This window comes from Falco naumanni, chromosome 4 (assembly GCF_017639655.2).
Source record: "Falco naumanni isolate bFalNau1 chromosome 4, bFalNau1.pat, whole genome shotgun sequence".
In the NCBI taxonomy this organism is placed as follows: domain Eukaryota; kingdom Metazoa; phylum Chordata; class Aves; order Falconiformes; family Falconidae; genus Falco; species Falco naumanni.
Window position 1 is genome coordinate 34,601,152 of NC_054057.1, and position 19,969 is coordinate 34,621,120.

The 19,969-nt window shown below is 36.9% G+C and overlaps 1 protein-coding gene and 1 long non-coding RNA gene across 4 annotated transcripts in view; one reads left to right on the forward strand and one right to left on the reverse strand.

Moving 5' to 3' along the window:
- The window catches only part of UMAD1 (UBAP1-MVB12-associated (UMA) domain containing 1), an 82,075-nt gene continuing 62,106 nt past the window's right edge, over nt 1-19,969 (reverse strand). For all 3 annotated transcript variants that reach the window (XM_040589848.1, XM_040589850.1, XM_040589849.1), the window contains exons 3-4: nt 18,669-18,754; nt 1-1,606 (exon numbers count right to left, since the gene is read on the reverse strand). In XM_040589848.1, coding sequence (XP_040445782.1) covers nt 1,349-1,606; nt 18,669-18,754 — 344 coding nt within the window. In that variant the 3' untranslated portion in view covers nt 1-1,348. The remainder of the gene's footprint in view (nt 1,607-18,668; nt 18,755-19,969) is intronic.
- Nucleotides 13,676-17,359, forward strand: LOC121086302. Its single transcript, XR_005827320.1, has 2 exons — nt 13,676-13,886; nt 16,096-17,359. It is a non-coding gene; the product is annotated as an uncharacterized LOC121086302 (long non-coding RNA).

Genomic DNA, 19,969 nt, shown 5'->3' on the forward strand with positions numbered 1-19,969 from the left:
TTATTTTGCATTTCTTTTTATTGGACTGCAGCACAGATACTTTCCCTGAAACAATAACTTCAAAATATTTATGAACACAGATGTCAAAAATATTAAATACATACATTTAAAAAAATCTAAACCATGAATATTTAACAGTCTACGGTGTATTCACAATGTAATTTCTCCATCTTTTACAGTATTTATCTCCAATACTACAAGAGGATGCAAGTCTGAAAAAGTATGTATTTTAAGCTATCACAAAGCATAGAAAATATGTGGAAATATCCACTAACATTTGGCGCAACATAAATATTCTACCCCAAGAGAGAAGACAAGTGTAGTCTTCTGTGTGACACAGATCCTTATTCATCACAAATCATGATGTTACATCAGAGAGCTGTTGCTCATGCAACAGCAGCTCTGGTTTTAGTTGGGAAAAACTTGCTCAGAGCTTGTGAGCAGGGGACACGGTGGCCTGTGAGAAGGCATGTTTAGGTACTTAGCCATTTAATTTAGCTGGATAAGAAACAATGTAATGTTTTCCTGTTGTTAAACATTGCCATCTGTATCTCTGGCACACAAATTAAAAAAAGAAGGGTGTGACCATTAAAAGTACGTGTCCTGAGATTTCCTTCTTCAGGGGGCAAAGAGGTTAAAATGGAAAAGCTGATCTGTGTATAAATCAGGCACACATGTGGTAATGAGAACAAACAGCAGCCAACAGGCAGGCGGGGAGGACTTCTCCAGGCACAAAATGAGACGTACAAAAATACCATCTACTGGAAAGGGAGTGGAGCAACTGATTTACACGTAGAAATTGGTAAGTTTAATCAATTCTATTAAGTCTTCATAATTATTTAAGTACACAGAATTAACTCTGCGTTTTAAAACTTGGTCTAACTGAAAAGCTGTCTGTACAGTAATGCAGAGCAGCATTGCTTTAGCATTAATACTGGTTTCTATCTGTAGAAAATCAGAGGTGTTCTTAACACGTGTAACAGCATCTATGTGTTTATTATCTGAGTGAAATAACAAAACAGCACAGAGGTGTGTAGACTTCATCTTAAAGTTATGAAATGTTTGTGTCTGCAGCCTACCTACTGGAAATAGATACCAGCAGCCAGTCTCCTGCTCAGGCTGAAATAGTTTTGTTTGATTTCTTTGGAGATAAACAGAATATTTAACATAGTAAGTTACAGTTCACTTAAAGCTAAGAAATATAACACAGTTGTGAATAATAATCCTTTCGATGCAGTGCATCTGATATACTAGTGGCAGGCCCCCAAAATACGAAGTCAATTGAAATAAGTCTTTATCTTTACCTTAAGACTTGTTCCTTGACAGAGCAGAAAAGACAAAGAAAACATTATGGATCACAAAGCACTGAATTTTCAAGTGTAAAGTCATACCAAAATCTTGATAAATTATCATTGATGTCGTAGGTGATCAATCGGTCAGGAACATCATTAGGGGTGCCCTGTACTGCTAACACATGTGGTGCTAGGGCAAAGGGTACGTCACTCAGAAGATCTGACATGAAAGGGCTGCTTTCCAAATTTTGACTTCTTTCATTTCCCACCTCTGCACTTGATACAGTCAACTGCGATCGGTGCCCTGTATTTATCTAAAGAGAACAGAAGAACAGAAATTTAGACACCACAAATCAGGCAGCTAAGGCTTTGTAATGAACCATCGTGACCTACTAATAAATGAAAATAAATATAAAATAAAAAATAAAACCAGTTTCAGAGTTTGGTTCAGGTAGATCTAAAATAGCAGTTCTAATAGATGTCGACATAATTCTTGGGGTCAGGTTGACTTGAATTAAGGCTTAAAACAACAACAGATTTTTTTTGAATGATTATTGACATTTCTCCACCTAATGATACTCTGCACTTATGAAAGCCACAAGGCTGGTGGGACTTGCTGTCATTAAACCCAGTCTTGTGGAAGGAAAATTATTTAATATAATTTCTTTCATAAACTGATGAAGCCTCATCATTTGTTTCCTCTGCGCCTTTTCAGCAGTTGTCCAACAAAGGCATAGGCATGATTAAAAAACGCTCCTATCCCAGTTATTTCAAAATATGAATGATGTTGCTCTCCAATTTGAAATGGAATTGCATGACTGCCTGGTGATGTCTTATTACATATGGCAATATATGCATTGCCAAATATGTGCTTTATAGAAAAACAAAGTTAACAAACTTAAAAAAAAGCCAACCCAAACCCACAAAAAACCAACAATGAAATAAAAAAATCACGTCATACAGAAGTCATCAATATAATTTACAGTGAACACCAGCAGATAGGATGCTGGACCCAACAGACTTGCAAGCTTTGATATTGACCTACTAATATGACTTTATTAAGTGTCCATCTTAAAACTTATACTGTTTTAAAAACAAAGAAAATACTGTTTACTCTGCCTCTAGAAATCAAATCTAACTTGTTTTACAATTATTAGCAATAAAATGCTATGCAAACTGATAGCTCTCACATCATCTCGAGGAGTAAGATATTATATGGATTTCTATTTTGTATAAGTACACATACAGAAATACTCACTATTTGTCTAAAGTGCTTAATAAGTCATGTCAGAGCCAAGAACTAGACACGAATTTCTGATTGCAGTTCTGACTTCTTCCTTTCAACCCTCCATAATGAGCACACAGCCAGAAAAATCCAATGCTTACACTGTTATTAAGGGAAGCACTGAAAGCTTTAAATGCTAATTTGGTATTCAACTGATCGTAAGTGTTAAATGGGTCTAGTTGTATGGAGGTCGCTTTCATCCTAAATTATTCCATGATTTTTAGGTGAGCTGTGCTGCTCAAGATCTGGCCTGTGCTGGAGCTGACAGTTACGGATCGTGGCTGTTGCAGAGAACCTGAGGTTGTGGCTGTCAGACTGGACAGTTCGGGCAGCAGGGTGGCAGTGGGGTTGCTTGTTTTTTAGCCTGGCAGTATGTAACACAGCTAAGCATCTAGCCAGGTAAGAGGCAATCCAGCTCCTTCTCAAAGGACCGGCTCTGACTTGAACACAACCTGAGCACCAGTCATTCCTCACACAACCCAACATTTCACCTAGCAGGACAGACAAACATTAAACCTTCTATTAAACTGTCAACAATTAAATAGATAATCTTGGTAATCTGAGTTAGTTCAGAGTCAGTACTTGCCTTAGGTGATGGAGGAGGCTCACTCCTCCATAAGCTACTGGGACAGAAGGGGGTTAGCAGGGCCGACCCTTTGAAACTGACCCTCATTTGGAAGCTTTTGTTTATACTCACAATGACTAGAAACCTAAAGCTTAAGATAAACTTTCCAAGATCTGTTACTATTATGTCACAGGATAATAATGTAAAATTTCTTAAGGTTAAGAAGTTTTATTAAAAGGAATGACTGCTAAATATAAGTACTAAGCTTACTGGTTATGATCCAATAGAAAAGAGGAGTCAATGAGCTCCAAAAGAGGCAAGAGAAGAAAGCACCTTCCTACTGAGCTGCTGGAATTCACTTCCCAGTATAAATCCTACTTGATTTTTCCCCCTCTCTTTCAGATCATGTTCTGGCTAATTGCTATAAAACATTTTATTTTATAGGTGTCAAAAAGGAAAGAGTACTCCCACCTTCATCTATTCTTCTAGGCCACTTCAGAGCCTTCTGGAGATAAGACAGGGTATATTGCTGGGTTTCTCCTGCTTTAACAATATTTGACTAAGTTGACACATCTATACTATGCAATTCCTACAGCTACAGTTTACAGATGTTTCTTCTCGTTCTTTATTTTCCCTAGCTTTCCTTTTCTTAGTTCTGTATTCTTATGAGTAGCTAACAGCTTTTCAGAAAGCTACACACAACAGCAGAGGCGAGAGTTGATAAAGATTTCTTTTGACTTCCCTTACTGATTCTGGTATCTTTAGAGGGCAGGGAAAAGAGGAAAGCCAGCAGAGAAGTCAGGAAGATAGCCTACAGAGTTCTACTGCCTACTGTAGCTTTCCAAGCTCTGAGCAAAAAAACACAGACAACAGTCTGTAAACTCAGGAAAACCCCTAAAACCTCTTGTACTTGGCTGTTCTGATCAGCACAGTTACCTTCAAGTTGAAGATCAGCAGCTTGCGCTTTAAATGGGATCTTAGGTGTCTATACCTGCTAATTGATAACACTTAGAGGGAAGTCTTCATTCTTGTCATGGCCAAATAGGCTCAAGGTGTGCTTCATAACAAAATTCATGAACTTCATCTGCTACAGACATATTCTCTTGCTAAGAACACTGCCAATATTTATTCATGTTTATGATATTTATCTGAAAACAAACCCCACAATACTTCAAATAAGTAATTAAATTTGTAGCTGCTGTAAACTTAAAAACTTCCCTTAATTTCCACTCTGTGCAAATCTGTTAAATTTCCTCTTGAAAGAAATAATCTGTGGAGAACTCATTGAGGCGCTGGTATTTGCTTGTATTACATTAGTCCCATATTCTTCTGAAGGGGAGAATGGAGCCAGAAAGCTCCCCCCCCCCCCCCCCCCCCCCCCCCCCCAAAAAAAAAAAAAAAAGAGGAAAAGGTTACATCTAGAAATCAATTAAACAAGATCTTCAAAGATGCTGCTGCCTGTCCGTACTCCCACATTCCAGAGAAAAATGATCCATCACTCGCTGTCCTATTCCCATAGTCAGATGACAATCAGAAATCCTTAGAATCTAATGTTTATTTTGTTTGGCAAATTGTACTTTTATAAACACCTGTTTATATCTTAACTGTCCCACAAGCTGGATGAACTCAATTTACAATGCAAATCAGACTAGCAAAGAGGGGGAAAAAATTGGAAACTGCACAAAGCATCTTGGATCATTTTTTTATCTCGAGAAACCTTACACTTGTTAGAAGGGTGACAACTGGGCACCCCCAGAAATGGAAAGAGTGGATACCGTGCATTGACAATGACAGAGCAAGAACCAGCATTCCTTACTCTCAAATCCTACTCCACGTTTCAAAGCAAGACCACAGTAAGGAAGGATGAATTACATTAGAATTATTTTACTGTTGAACACCATTTTACAATACTCAATCTCTGCATACCGTGAGTGAGGTTCTTAATAGTCTATAGATTCTTGATACCACTTGAACAGTCAAAACAGTATCGTAAATAAAGCCCAAAATGGCTGGGAGCAATACAGTACTCAGGAACAGTGTCAGGTCAGTGTAACAAATGCCACAATCTGACCTTGGATCCAATGGTCTTTTGGTCCCAGCCTACTCAACCCCTCATGAGAAGGTCTTGGGTCCAATATGACAAGATCAGTTTACAGCATAAATGAGAAAAGGACTCGAGATTGCCTGTTTCAGTTTCACACACAAACTACTACTGTCTCTGCCATGAAAATGACTATTTTTCACTATCTTAAAATGTTCACATTCACTTTTTCATCTATAGCAAGTCACATTTTATGTTACTATTATTGGACTGACATCCCAGCAAATAATGCAATGGGAAAATAAAAAACCTGGGGAGCACGACTCTTTTATGCAGCATGTGAAACCCAAACATGGTAGAAAAACAGCGGCCAAAGTTAACCAGGAAATTTAACTAAGATAGGCTGCTGGAAAACTGTCACATTTGCAGTTTAACTCTTTGTATATTATGGAGCTCGTCCCTTTATCTAGTATACAGTGTGTCATATGCATTATGGTATATATTATCTATTAAGTATCCACATACAATAAAGTTCCCTGTCCTGAACAATTCAGGTTTCAAGAAAGAATTCTTCAATTCTGACTAACGCTGCCATTACTGGCAATCACTGCCCTTTGCTATGCAGAATTGTTTCTGAGCACTTTTGCAGTGATATTTAGATACTGGCCTCATGTGCAAGATCTTATCAAGCTAGATATATTTCTGCACTTCCAAATCATAAAGGCATCCTTTAAATGGGCTAAGATACTTCAATCATATATGCTGGAGAATCCACATCCATGAAAAGACCTTGATGAAGCCAACCTGACCAGCAGGCTTTTATATCGACTGTGGTAACGTAATGAAGAACTGGACACTCTAGCAGAGAACATCAATCACCCATCAGTGCTGAGATCGCCCAAGCTGGTTACAATGCAAACACCAGCACAAAGCTGTGTGATGCAATCAAAGTCAAGGTTATGAAATAGCTTATGTTTTCACACATGCATCCTTCAAGCATATATAGAACTGCAAGTCCTAGAGAATTTGATATCCCACGTTAGTCACACTGGTTTCTACTTAAATGGCTAACTTATTTATCCAGAATACAATCTATTCATAGCATAGTCTCTGGGCATTAGCTAAACAAAGCACTGCCAAATGTTATGACACACAATCCTGCTATGCGAAATATTAATTGAATGGAGTTAGAAGATCACCAAAAAAATTTACATTTTGCCAAACACCAAGGAGTTAAAAAAAATTCAGATAAAATTACAGAAGGTATGGTAATCAAATCTAATTCAAATAAGCAAGGTGTTTTCTTCATTCTTGGTTTGCAATCCAAATGAACAGGGATATGATAAAGAGTACATAAACATATATGGTAGCTGGCCACCAGATAACAACTGTGCTGAGAACAAGGATGTTCTATGTTATTTCAAAAATAAAAAAGTATAAAGTTATCCCCTAAATTAAATTATTCCTTTTTGCTCTTTTTAAATGTTTCTCAGCTGCCTTTAAAAACATCTAACTTGCTGCATTTCTTGTGTGCTAACCATAGTCTGCCAAAAGTCTCGTAAGGAAGGAAAAATGCCTAGTTTACAATGTACTGAGAAGCTGGATTTACAGTGCTCTGAAGAAGAATCAAGGATCAGTGCTAGCATTATTATCATCCAAACTACTGAACAAGGTTTTCTAACAAAAAGTGATTAATTTAAAGAAAGCTGTACTCTCTGTAAAAAAAAAGGGTTTTTTTTCCAGAAGCGGACCAATTTTCCTTAAAAAGACAGCCTTGAGACACAAACGGTACATTCAGTCTTCCAGAATATTTAGTAAATATTCAGCAATAACATAATTATGAAAGACTTATAACCCTACTGGTGATACAGAAATATTACCTTTATTTCAGGCAATTTTGTGGTATTACAGCAAATAGTGTATCACACCATATCTCAGAATTTATTTAGCATTATGAAGTTACTTCTGATGTATCTAGAAATGGAAATTGTCTTAGGGGATTGCTCTTCCAATTGTGTTTCAGTTGATGCTTTTTAGAATATTCACTGGGCCTTTTTAGAAAATTTCTAGGAATTCCAGACTGAACATCCTCATTGATGACATTGATTTACTTTTCAAATAAGAATAGCAATGGCAAAGAGGAACGGAGAGGGCAATAAAAATTACTCACAAGGCGCTCTGAATGTTTAGCACTTTGTATTCAAAAACTTAAGCTAGGAGAAAAGGATCAGTAAAACCTTGCTGGAGGGGGAAAAGTGTACATGACATGATAGTTTTTAAATGTCACAAAAACCCCAACCTAAAACATTAACAACAAAACACCCTCACACCCAACACAACAGTAAGTATGTGACCAATACCCTTAGAGAACTGTAAGGAGGCAAGAAACCCACCCAGACAAGCACAATGCAGATGCCCCTGAAATGGTTTAGAAAACCTCAAAAGAATCGTGAAAGCTGCTATTTTTTTGAGGCTCACTCAAGAGTTTAGTCAGCGTCCCCTCCAGGGACTCAAGTAAAAAAGTTATTTCTATCTGGGAGAGCAAAAGTAGATGGAAGAAGCTGCGCTGGAGACCTTGCAGGAGCTCACTGCTGTATCCAAATGGCTTCTGGTCACTTTTTCTTTCTCAACAGAAATGCAATGAACGGGACTGTAATACTAGCCTAAGATTGGTGTTGTCAGTGGTTGCAATAGGGCAGACTCCCACACTGAAAGCTTCAGGCTAAAAGCAAGTCCTTGGAGAGGCTTTTAGAAGTAAGAATGGCTGTCAATGGAAATCAGCTTTCCCCTTTGCTTTGGGCTCTTGTTTCCCAGCTTCTTATGATCCTCATTCTGTAACACAGTAGTGAGTTGTCTTTCTTAAAGAGCTCCTGCTACCTGTACAAATTTTGTGTGATTAGTAGGCAGCATGTTTTTTCTCCATTTATCAATATTGCTGTTCAGAGGAAAACAGAACCAGATTTTTAAAAAAGCATTTAAGAATATTTGTGACACATTTCGGTACTTTTCTTTTTCATTTTCCTCTTTAAAGCATGCTTTTCAGCTGTTTCTTAGGCTAGAATGCAGTCAAGGTCAGGTTAATGTTGCTGAAATCTTAATGAAAAAATTCTAAAGAAACAGTAAAAAGTACCTCTGACATTCTACAGTTTTTCATTATTATAGCAAAGCTCCCCACAGAGTATCCTGGCCTGCAAAGAACAGCAGGGGAATCTTTGCTAAACCACTCTTTCAGTATCAATAATGATGTACATCCTTATTGGCATTACAGCAATTAGAAAAGTGTAATTATTCAGAACTGGCTTTTTCTCTAACATAGGAACAATTTGGTATTTTAAATGCAGAATGAACTTTCTGTAATTAGTACATGCTCCCTACCCTCTCAAACAGCTAAAACTGTTAATCTCTGCAGAGGGAAAGAATTGCAAGGTTGCCATTTGAACTGCAGATACTCTGAATGTTCCACAGTTAAACCGTGTTAGTTTAATTATCTGAGTAAGTACTAGAAATGCCTGTGACTTTTATTTATGAAACACATACAGAATGTAATTCTACCCTGAAAAGTTTACATACCACAAAAGACTGCATATCTAGTGTCCAAACCGACTATGTCATTTGTTCACCCTAGACAAAAAAAACCCCAGTTTTCTCCATTAACAATTTTTCAAACTCAAACCAGAAGATTAAGGTTCTGGTTTTATTCAGTCCCCTATAATAACAATTGGGGACAGGAAATATTTGGAAGGAAGTTGGTGATATATTTAGCAAATATATTTAACTTAATGTAAACAAAATTGTAAAATATTTTTATTCCTCATTCCTACTTTTATTCTTATATTCCTAATTCCTATTATTTAGTTATTTTATTCAACCATTGTTTAAAGACCGAGAACCATAATGTCTCAAATGTGGGCATCTATAATGATATAAATATAAATATAAATACTACAAAACTGTGAACAAACAGGGGTAAGATGCCTGCAGAACTCAGCAAAAGCAGAAATACATACAAAGCAGAAAGATTCTAAATCTTTACTAAAAATGCTAAGTCTTACTTTCCCGCCAGAACTAGAATAATTATACTCTTACCTTTCCTTCTATCCTAACCAATTTGAGTACTTTTGAATCTGATAATTGAAGAGCTGTATCAGCATTTATGCCCCCTCAGTAGCAGGGTTCCTGTTCTTGCTGCCTCCCCGGAGGCTCTCTGCTTAGGGCACTGTTCTAACAGGTGACTTTTGGGCAAGGCTCCCCTCTGCAACATGAGTATTGTGGTAAGAATTATCTCAGAAGAAAGAGAAAGGTGTGGGTTCAGTAACTAACAGTTTATCTGGTTCCTCTGTTCCTTCAAAGTACTATGCAAGCTATTCATAGCAAAGATGTCATACATTATAATAAGCAACACAAGCAAAAAACTGCCAGGAAATGTTACTAACTAGGCCAGATTTTTTGTTTTTCCTATTTTTCTGTAACGTGTATGCTGAAAGATTAAAAAATTCATGAAAATCACTATAGTAGGTAAACTGCAAGCCAGAAGGACTGTAATTGAAAATGCAGGCAGCTCTAGACATCCAGCAGCACATTCCACAGCCACAAACCGTAAGTGAAGGACAAGTCAATATACTGCAAAATGAATAGAGAACTAATAAATGCTGATAATGGATGTATCAGTTCTGTAACTTCAGTGTCATCTGATAGCACAGAGTACTCACATTTATTTTGCCTCTACCTTCACTCCTGATGTAATACAAAACTCAGGTAACTTTTCAGTATAGCCAGAGAATATACCAAGAAATTAATTTTCTATGTAACTTTAATTGCATATTAAAATAAAGACTATTTAAATAATCTGTTTTAATTTAGCAGCTACATTTGGTCCATGTAGTTAGTGACAACAAGATTTGAGTTTCTCTCTACTGCTCCAAGCAAAAAAAATATCCTGAAGACTTTTTGGGATGCAGTTTTCTTGAATAGGAGGAGCTCAGACAAACTGGGGTCTCTGCCTCTGCGTCTCTACCCCTGGTCTCTGCCTCTGCGTCTCTACCCCTTGTTCCCAACCCCTGCTATTGCAGAAGCTCCAACATGTGGTAATCTGCTTTGGCAGGAAAAAAAGATGACAGTTTCTCTGAGATGGTAGATGCCCATGGAGCAGAACCTCTAAAAAAGAGGGATAATACTGCATTCTTCTTTCATTATTCTACTAAATGTATGAAAATCCAAGGACTTGAATGGGAAAGGAAGCTGTTTACTTAAGAAAATAACTTAGACAATTACTCATAAAAGACTAGTAAGAAAATATTTAGCAAACATGGTTTCACAAAAAAAGTAAATAATGTTTTCAGAAAATTGGAACAACTGGGAAAAGCTGTGTAAACCCAAAGTTAATTGTTTCAAGAAGAAAAGGAAATTTCTCCTTGAGTAATTGAGGTAGTCAGCAACATCCGTGAAATGTCTCCCTAGAATGTTACTATCAGTGAGAGGAAAAGGACAGAGGCATAACAATTTCCATCTACAATAAGAAGAAAGAAGAAGGAAACGATCTTAGATTTGGTTTTCAGAAAAAAAGCAAATTAAGTAGAGAATTAAGAAGAGAATAACTAGTCTGAACCCAGGGGAAGCCTCCTCCAACAATACCTGCGAACAATGTCCTCAGCCGTGCTTTCAGAAGTTTTGTTAAGTAAGTAAAGCCCTGGATATTCCCAACGGTCTCTCTCCTCAGTCTTGAAGAACATAAATGGATTTTCAGGCAGATGTGTGAATAAAAATTGCTGCACTAAGTGCCGTGTTCTGAGGGTTTTATTGTGCTGCTTAAAATCCAAGCATATGGCAGGACTAGAACTATGTCCGATTTAAAAGTTTAAAATATTCTAATGCCAACAAAAAGAATTAGGCAAGTATCTCCTAACATGTCCTACCTCCTAACTTTTCACCTGCTCTCTCCACAGTGATTCAAGTCAGTAAGAAAAAGGAGGATGGATATTTGACTTTAAGTTCCTCCATACACAGTCTGTAGCTGGAGCACCTGTCAACAGCACCTTCAGCAAACAGGTTACCAGGAGCCAGAGTTTGTAAACATAACAAGACTGAGTTGTCCCCAGCACCTATGGCTTAGGCTTTTGAGATGCAGGAATAAAAGCAAGATGACTCTTCAGGCAGTAAAGGGCCACACAAGTAAGTAAATAAATAAATAAATAAAATAAAAAATATTGGTCATCTCTTTCAATTAAGGTGGCTTCTTTCAGCCTCCTGGTTCTCTGTGGAAGGAAGATAATTGGACCGTAATGAAAGGAAGAAGGGTACTTTTTTTTGGCTTTAAAATAGATAGGTTTTTATCAAGCAGGGTTATTAATTGCATTACAACACTAGAAAAGTACTCTTAACATTTGTAGTGCTGTGGAAGTGAAGAAATTTGCAAACAAATAATTTCCATTTTATCTTGTAAAGCACTTCTGAAAAGTGCTTTAGAACAAAATTTGACTATGTGGTACCCAATGCACAGTCTTTCACAAGTGTGACAGGAGTGGTGAAGTTTTGGGTGGTTTTTTTAAGGCAGAAATTACAGCAGTAGCACGTTGAAGTGAAAGAATCAAACCACACTGATGGGAAGTACAGAAAAACATATTCCTGCCTTATCAATTATCACCATTTTGGACTGAAATGAGGCAGTTTTCATGTCATATTTCCTTCCCATTAAAATGGATTGCCCACTGCTATTTGTGGTGGGGTTTGTGGGCGTTTTTTCCCCCAGAAGTGGCAGCAAAACTAACCTAAAGACATTGTTATTTTCCTTACTTGTTGTTTAAAGTAATTATTAATCAGCTGCCCTAGACAATAATCTTTCAGCCACCATGTTATGCTAATGCATCATGTTGTAAATATCACTGTACCATCAGGCTGTATTAGCACACAGTCTCATCAGGTGATGTATGAACTACATTGCATTTTAGATCAATTTTAATATTTGGAAAGCCCAGAAGGGTTGCTCCCAGAGGCAGGATGACTGACCAATCAATTTGTTGACAGCAACAAAATGAACCAGCATTACTGGCTTTTAGTACAACTCCACATGTTTAGGCAAGAGATACAGGATAATCAGTAGTTTTATCTGGGGATTAAGCTAGTCAGAAGAACCAAAAATTACAGAAAGGCTACAAAATGTGATGGGAACATCTGGGGCACCCAATTTGAGCATCTCCTACTACAAATAACCATCCAATAAGCACGCAATCGAGTCAAGCATATAGTAAGTCTCTGCCCAAACTAAACAGGGAAATATGCAAATTATGCTTCTGGATTCATGTGCCTTGATCACTATTTGAAGTACATGTTCCTTTACTGAAGCCTACCTCTCAGAATGAAGAGGCTGCTAATCAGGCCAATTTTACTACTTTATGAACTTTTTCACGGATGTGGGCACATACATTGCTATTTATAGGTACTAAATGATGAAAATATACCATGCTTGTGTTCTTTCCCTACAGGAGCTGATTCTGTCTTCTGTTGCTCAAACCCCACCAACAGTACAACCTGACCACAGCGCTGACTCTGGACCCAACAGGCAGGGCTATGGGAGGGAGGGATACTCCAATCCATTTGTTGTGTTCACATGTATTTGCTGGCCAGCTGAACATTCAAGTCCCATTTTAAAAGACTATAAGGCTTCCCGAGTTCTTGTCGTAATGAAATCTCAACTGAAGTTAAAGGAATTAACAGTATTTCACACTTGCAAAGTGCTATAGAAAAGTGCTTTGTAATAGCCCACTGCATTACTTTTTTGAAAATGAACTGGGTTTTGAGTTCAGAAAGGAAGCTGGTGACAACCAAGTTAATTCACATCTCTCAATTCCCACTCCAGATCCCTGTATCTAAAAATACAATGCTTCCCTTTAAGAAAAAGACAATGGACATAGCATTCTTGACATTACTATGATCACTGAGTATCTGAAATAACCCCAGCTGCATTATCATGTTACGCAGGTAACAAGTCTAACTATTCACTTCAGAATTGAAAAACACCCTACAAGGTGATGGTCTTACAAGACACCCCCAGGTCTTACTGGTTGACCCTGGTTCAATAGATTGCACAAGTCAGAGTTTACAAAATGTTGCTTGTGAGGCCATTGGGACTACTCCTTTGTGACATGCAGAAGCAGACTTTCTTATAGATGATCATGTTGCTTAAATTTTACATAGGTATGTATATATACCTAATATATTTATATATAATATGTACATACACCCTTCGCCTACCCCCTATGTTGCCCAACTGTTGAGGGCAAATAGAAGTCCACTGGTCCTTACATTCTGGAGATCTTCCCAGTATGAGAAGACCTCTGAAGTATTTTGGTCAATTGTCAAACAGAGAGCAATGTGAAAATATAATTTATATTGTATATTGTATAATATAATAATATTGTATAAGTAAATATGCTATTCCATAGTAGTAGTTGTAATAGGTAATGGGGGGGGGGGGGTGGGTTGGCTGACTGGGCTACTTACCTTCATTCTCAGTAAGATCACCACCATATACTATGCCTTTCTTATCATATGGCAGCTCTACTTCATACACACTTTCAATCTGTGGCTGCACGTGAATCTGCCAAAGAACTGCGAGCTATTTATTATACATGCAAAAGATGGAGGGAGCTAAGAAAGATGATGTCCATTGCAGCTGCCAACGCTGAAAACTCATCATCTTCTTTAAAGGTAATGTTAAAACTTCACTTCTAATAGCTTATGATCATACACAATAGTTGAATAAAATGTAAGATCTTTATTCTGATGGTACCAGCATTCAGAGAAAAGTACACGCTTGATGACTTGCTGCAGACAGTCTTATTCCAGTCCCTGCTAAGAGTGGATAATTTCATTAAGTGATTATTGCTTACATACCCAATTAAGAAGAGAGAAAATATGGACCAAAATGCTTTAAGGGCTTTGTACATGAACAAGAAGATCTTGGAGTTAATATGACATATAACAAGCAATTAATCTAACCAGGCCATGACTAAAATTCTACCTTATGTGAGCTTAAAAAAAAAAAAAAAAGCGCCAATCTAAGCAGCAACATTTTCTATAAACACTATATATTATCAAAATGGAGCAAACTAATCATGAACATTGGCCAACAATTTTGAAACATAAACCACCTTCTCTAAAGCAAATGTAGGGAATTTAAAATGATGCAGTAAATCTAGCCCAGAACACCTTTCTTGAGATTTTAGATATGTGACCCTCTGAACCATAAACTCAGAATTGGGTGACTGAACAGAGGCACGATCAGTAACGGCTCCTTTTCCAGTAACTTGTAAAAATAATCCAGACAGCCAAGCTTTAGTAAAAACTGGGCAATAACAGGTCTGAAAGAACCAATTAATGGTTTTGATTATATTTTTTTTAAAAAGAAAAACAAGACAACATTAGCAGTATTCATGCCCTGGAATTATATCAGGTGATCTGCTCAAAGGATACTTTAAAAGTCTATCAACCTCAGCAATATTTGCTAATTTCTCTAGAAGAGTAAAAAGAAAACTAAATTAATTTTTTCCCCTACTGTGTGTACTCACAGCTCCCATTATCTCTTCCTTCATATTTTATATCTCATAGTACTTCTGTCTTTCCAATTGACTAATATGACCCCTAACTAGATGCCTAGGAAACTGTTATTTATATCTATTCAGAATCCTTACATAGCACCTTTACAAAGGATCAATTTAATGAGGACATTATCTGCCAGTTCAGATATAAAATTATTTTCTCTATTTTATTTGGATACTTGCCTAAACCAGTGCACGCCACTTCTGCACTAACATGGATAATTTTAAATTTACTTCAGGGAACATGGGCTTTCTATCTGCTACGTTCTCAGTTTTTAGTAGCGAATTATGAAAAGAAAGGGCACAAGAACCATAACAGAACTATTGCAATTCATAAAGAAAACTATGTCCTATGATGATAAGTATCACAGCAAGGTATGTAATTAAGAGTGGCTATAACAACAACATATAAATTAGGTAATTATGGATTAAGCAATCCCTTGGGGGATTCCCTCTTGCCCTAGAAAATGTATAACAAGCTCCTTAGACAGAACGCAATAGCTATTAAGTATTTGAGGAAGAAATAGGACTATAAAGAAAAAAAGTCCACACACACAACACACAGCAAGAGAAAAATCTTAATTTACAATCTAAAGACGGCTCTCATTTTTGGTAGCTTATTTTAATACACTTACTTTTTTCACCCATTAAATCTGCTGACATCTGTTTGCTCAAGAGTGCATGTCAGATTATCAAGAAGTGCAGCATCAAATAAACATGAGCTGCTTCTTAAGGTGACAGTAGGGAGATACAAAACACTGCAGCTATTACTAGAAATGTAATTTTTTGTTGTTGTTGTTTCTTACATCAATTTAATAATCCCAGGTGTCCTGGACACCAGGCATACAATAATCTTCATAAATCCTAATTCACAGCCATACCATCTGTCAAAAATATTTTTTATGTCTCCTAACAGATATGCTATGTAATTGCTCTCACAGTAGGACAAAAATACACGGTTGCGCTAATTTGCTTTACCAATGGAATAGCTCATTATCAAAAATAACTCCACCACATTACTAGAGTTTCTAGCACTCTTCATATATCAAAACTAACCTTTCCATTCTGTTACTTTCTGTAACCTCAAATTCCCAGTGAAAGTAGATTGAATTATCTAGAAATTGTACTACAATACTGGAAGATTCACAAACATGAAAAAATAAAACCATAATATCTCTATTATGATGGTGCTGCAGTTACAATTAGAAGCTTTGTATTTCACAGTCACAAAGAGACTAATTTAAGTTCTCGGCCCTGCAGAGTGCTAAGCATTTTGGCCTCAATCCAGAAAAGCACTTAAATGTGCGTATGTTTTTTAGTTCATGAGCCTCAAGCAACTTCAGCGGGATCATGTATGCTTGATTAAGCCCAAAGCACTCATTACCCTGCCGGACAATACATCTCCCTAGGACTGACTCGGCATCAGGAGATGACCCTCCTAAACCTGCTCAAGGAGACAGAGAAAATACTCCACACGGGAATGTTCAAAACAGGAGCTTCTGTTCCCACTCTCTGCAGCAAAAGATAACGTGTTTGGACTAAAGTTGGCCTTTGAGAACACCCTTCCTCCAACAAGTTTTTAAATACCTGCAGTTCCTCTAACATGCATGCAATATTAAAAACTTAAAATAATGCAGAATGCAGGTATGGCAATTGTTACAAGAGGTTCTGTTCAATGTTGCTGGTTGCAGTAAGACGATCTTGTTGTAAGCATTTATTTGTGCATTACTTTAAATGATTTATGCAAGCTGATATAAAAATAAGTACTTGAGAATTCAGTAATTGTACAGCAAACAAATCCAATAGCACATAAGTAAATGGGAAATTCCAAAGATGACAACAGTTACCATAAAATAGCTCAGAAGATACTTTCTTCAAAAAAATCACTCAACCTCATTTCCCTTTGGAATAAGGAAGTGACCCATGAATAAAGTATTACTTCATTCAGCTTTAAATCCTATTTCTAAAAGCACTTCCCATGTTCTACAAAGTCTACATCTAATAAGTTCTAAAACAGTTTATATTTCAAAATAAAAGCAAGTTTCCAGCAATTGAAAGATACAGTTAAAGAACTAAACACTCTTCTGTTCAACTCAGCATGACAAATATCTGACACTATTTTGCAGTCTAAGTATCTTTTAACATACTGTACTATGCTTACAAAGTATTCCTGTTTTAATGCTAACACATTTATTATTTCACTTAATGTTCTATGTCTCAATGACATTGAATACATAATACGGTGCTTTTCCAGTTTCACTAAATCAGCAGAGTTCTCCCACAAATTTATAGAAGTATACTCCCCACTGCAAATAGGAATATTGCTTTCCTAATGGCCAGAATTATCCATTTAATTTCCATGATCCTCAGTTACTCTGTTTAGTTTGAGAAATTGAGAATTCCTTCAAGTAAATTTGAAGTCCAAATACTGAAATCTAGACTGGAATTAATAACTTAGATACTACAAAATGCTGTATCTTAATTTAACTGCTGTTGTTGCAAGTCAGTTCATACAGCTACCTTTGTGACACGTAAGTCTTTTAATAGAAAGGTAAAAATAAATCTTTTGTTTTACTTTCACTGTAATATCTGCTGTTTTATTTTGAAAACTTTGCTTCTTTCCTCTAACTCATAAACACTTAAAATATATACAAGTCCCTATTTTACTGAAATTCCACACAACTGAACAAACCACTGATGCTACAATAACTGGCAGTTGACAATACCTAGTAAGAACATCACATTAAAGGAAACTATGTCTTCTGCGGTAGGTAACCACAACCTCAATGCATTACATACTGCCTCAAAACTGCTGGACTTAGCTGCAAAACATCCTAGCTCTGATGTGCATGGATCCAGAAGTCAGACTAAAATTTTGTGATTAATTGTTATCTAATTTGTACTTCCACATTATCTGAAGGCAAACCAGTCATTACTTATGATGAATTAAAGATTTCTGTATCAGACATGGGGTTTAAGTTGAAAGTAAAAAAGGAGACTACAGATCACACACATGTTGGCCACTCTTAAAGATGCAACATCATCACACACACCCGTGATATACCAAGGGACTTAGCAATAATAAATATTAAAATGGCATTGAGAAAAGAGAGACAGAGACACAGTCAGTTGCAAGCTAGATATGAGAAAGACAGAAAGTATAGGTTAAGCAAAAAAGTAAAAAAGAATCCACCACAAAAGCACAAAAAGTCCAAGCAAAATGTCTCATAGTTATCTTGCAAATATCTAAAACTATATGGCAATGGAAAACAGGCCCATACTCATTGCAAAAACATTTTCAGAGGAGGCAGAGAAGAAAATATGTGTACATTATATGCAGAAATATGCTTAAAAGCACTCTTTGGTATACATGGATTAAATATTACATAAACCAGATGAAGAAAAAGAAGTCCAGATTTACAGCCACAGAGTACTGAAACAGAAAGCAAACACAAAATTAAGACAGTCTATTATACTCACACATTTACAACACGTTACTTATAATGGTAGCTGTGGAAACAAATGACTTATGTAAATGTTTGACATTTTTCATCACTACCTCACCACACTAATATTTCTATGCAATTCATTAACATGCTAGCTGCAATTTCAGGCTTGCACATCTCAAGTATGACAATAAGATACTCAGCAATACCATACAGCCCAGCCTTCTTTCTATTTCTTCTACAAATCAGTGTCAGTGGCCTTGATAATATTGCCGTCTACTTACTAGCAGTGCTTCTTTTATGATAGATGATAAGGAAGGCTGAGTAGGCACTCAGTCTATGGAAAATGTGAATACATTGAAACCTTCTCCTGCAGGACATCCATGCTTCTTAAATAAGCTGCTACGGAAGTTTCACCATGTGCACATACATAAATAGTCTCCTACCTGTGGAGGTTGGTTGTACATTGGCCTGGTCTCTGGAAATGAAGTTTTATCCTTTGACTCTCTACTTTCATCATCAGTTGTGTCACCTAGCAAAGTAAAACAATACCTATTAAATCACTGAAATCCTTCATATTTTATATAGAATATTAAAACCTCTTGAGTCTTCTTAAAATCAAATTATACAATTCCCTGGAATGGGGGAACTCTGTTGCCACATTTATATTTTATGATTTTCACAAGAAAAGAGAAAAACATTGAGAAGTGGTCTGCAAAACCCAGGAATAGGTCTGTGTCAGTTAAAGGGAAAAATTCAGAGGAAAGCAGAAAGAAAAAAAAGCATGGCCCCTAGTTTTGCATACTTTAGGGCCTTCAAGTTCTAATACTGGCAAAGCGTCAAACAAAGGAGACGTAGCAGTATGGGTATCGTGCAAAGGCAATGCCAGGTGCACACATCCATCACGTCCCAATCCCACGTCAGGCTAGGAGGACATGGGCACCCTTACTTTATCCTCATTTGTAACCTTGTTTCTATAGAGAGGATACCTGTGCAGGAGTGCTGAAAGAGCAACCCAGCATACCAAGAGGAATTGCCTGGTTGTGACTGCACCTGGACAATGACTACTTGGCAGGCTGGGCACTAACCTCCCATTGCATATACGTGGCTACCTCTGCTCAGGACTTCACTGACGAAACAAGATTCAGTTTATCCCAAAAGCTGCACCTGGTACCAATCTAAAATATGCAGATCAGTGATAAACTAGAGACAAGAGTACTTAAATCTATTTTAAAGACAGAAGGTACATTATTAATTTTATTAAAAAGGTAAAGGTAGTAAAACAAAAAAAACCCCAGAACCCAGCATTTGTTTCTCAGATACTGTAAAACAAGCATCCACCTAGTCTGTCTTCTCCGACCTTCTTTGTCAGTGGAAGGGTGTACAAGAAGCTGTAAAGATTTTATGGCTTACCTACTTCTGCTGTTTGTGCTACTCTGTAAATAGTTGCTAAGAGGAGACAACTTAGAAAGGTGAAAGATTTAGTCACATAATTCTAGTTTTAATTTTATTTGAACTGATACTGCTTTCCATAATGGAGTATTTTGAAAGTCTGTATCCTTAAAGAGTCCTGCAGCAACAATTCTAAAGTGTTTAAGTTACCCTAGTTTAACTCCTTCACTAAGCCCATCTTTTTGGTTGTCCTGTTCCATTTTCTCCAGAAGAAAATTAACTCCATCCTAGCCAAAACCAGGACAGAGTGCAAACAAGTTTAAATCACAGCAAATTCAGGCCAGATCAGTTTCTG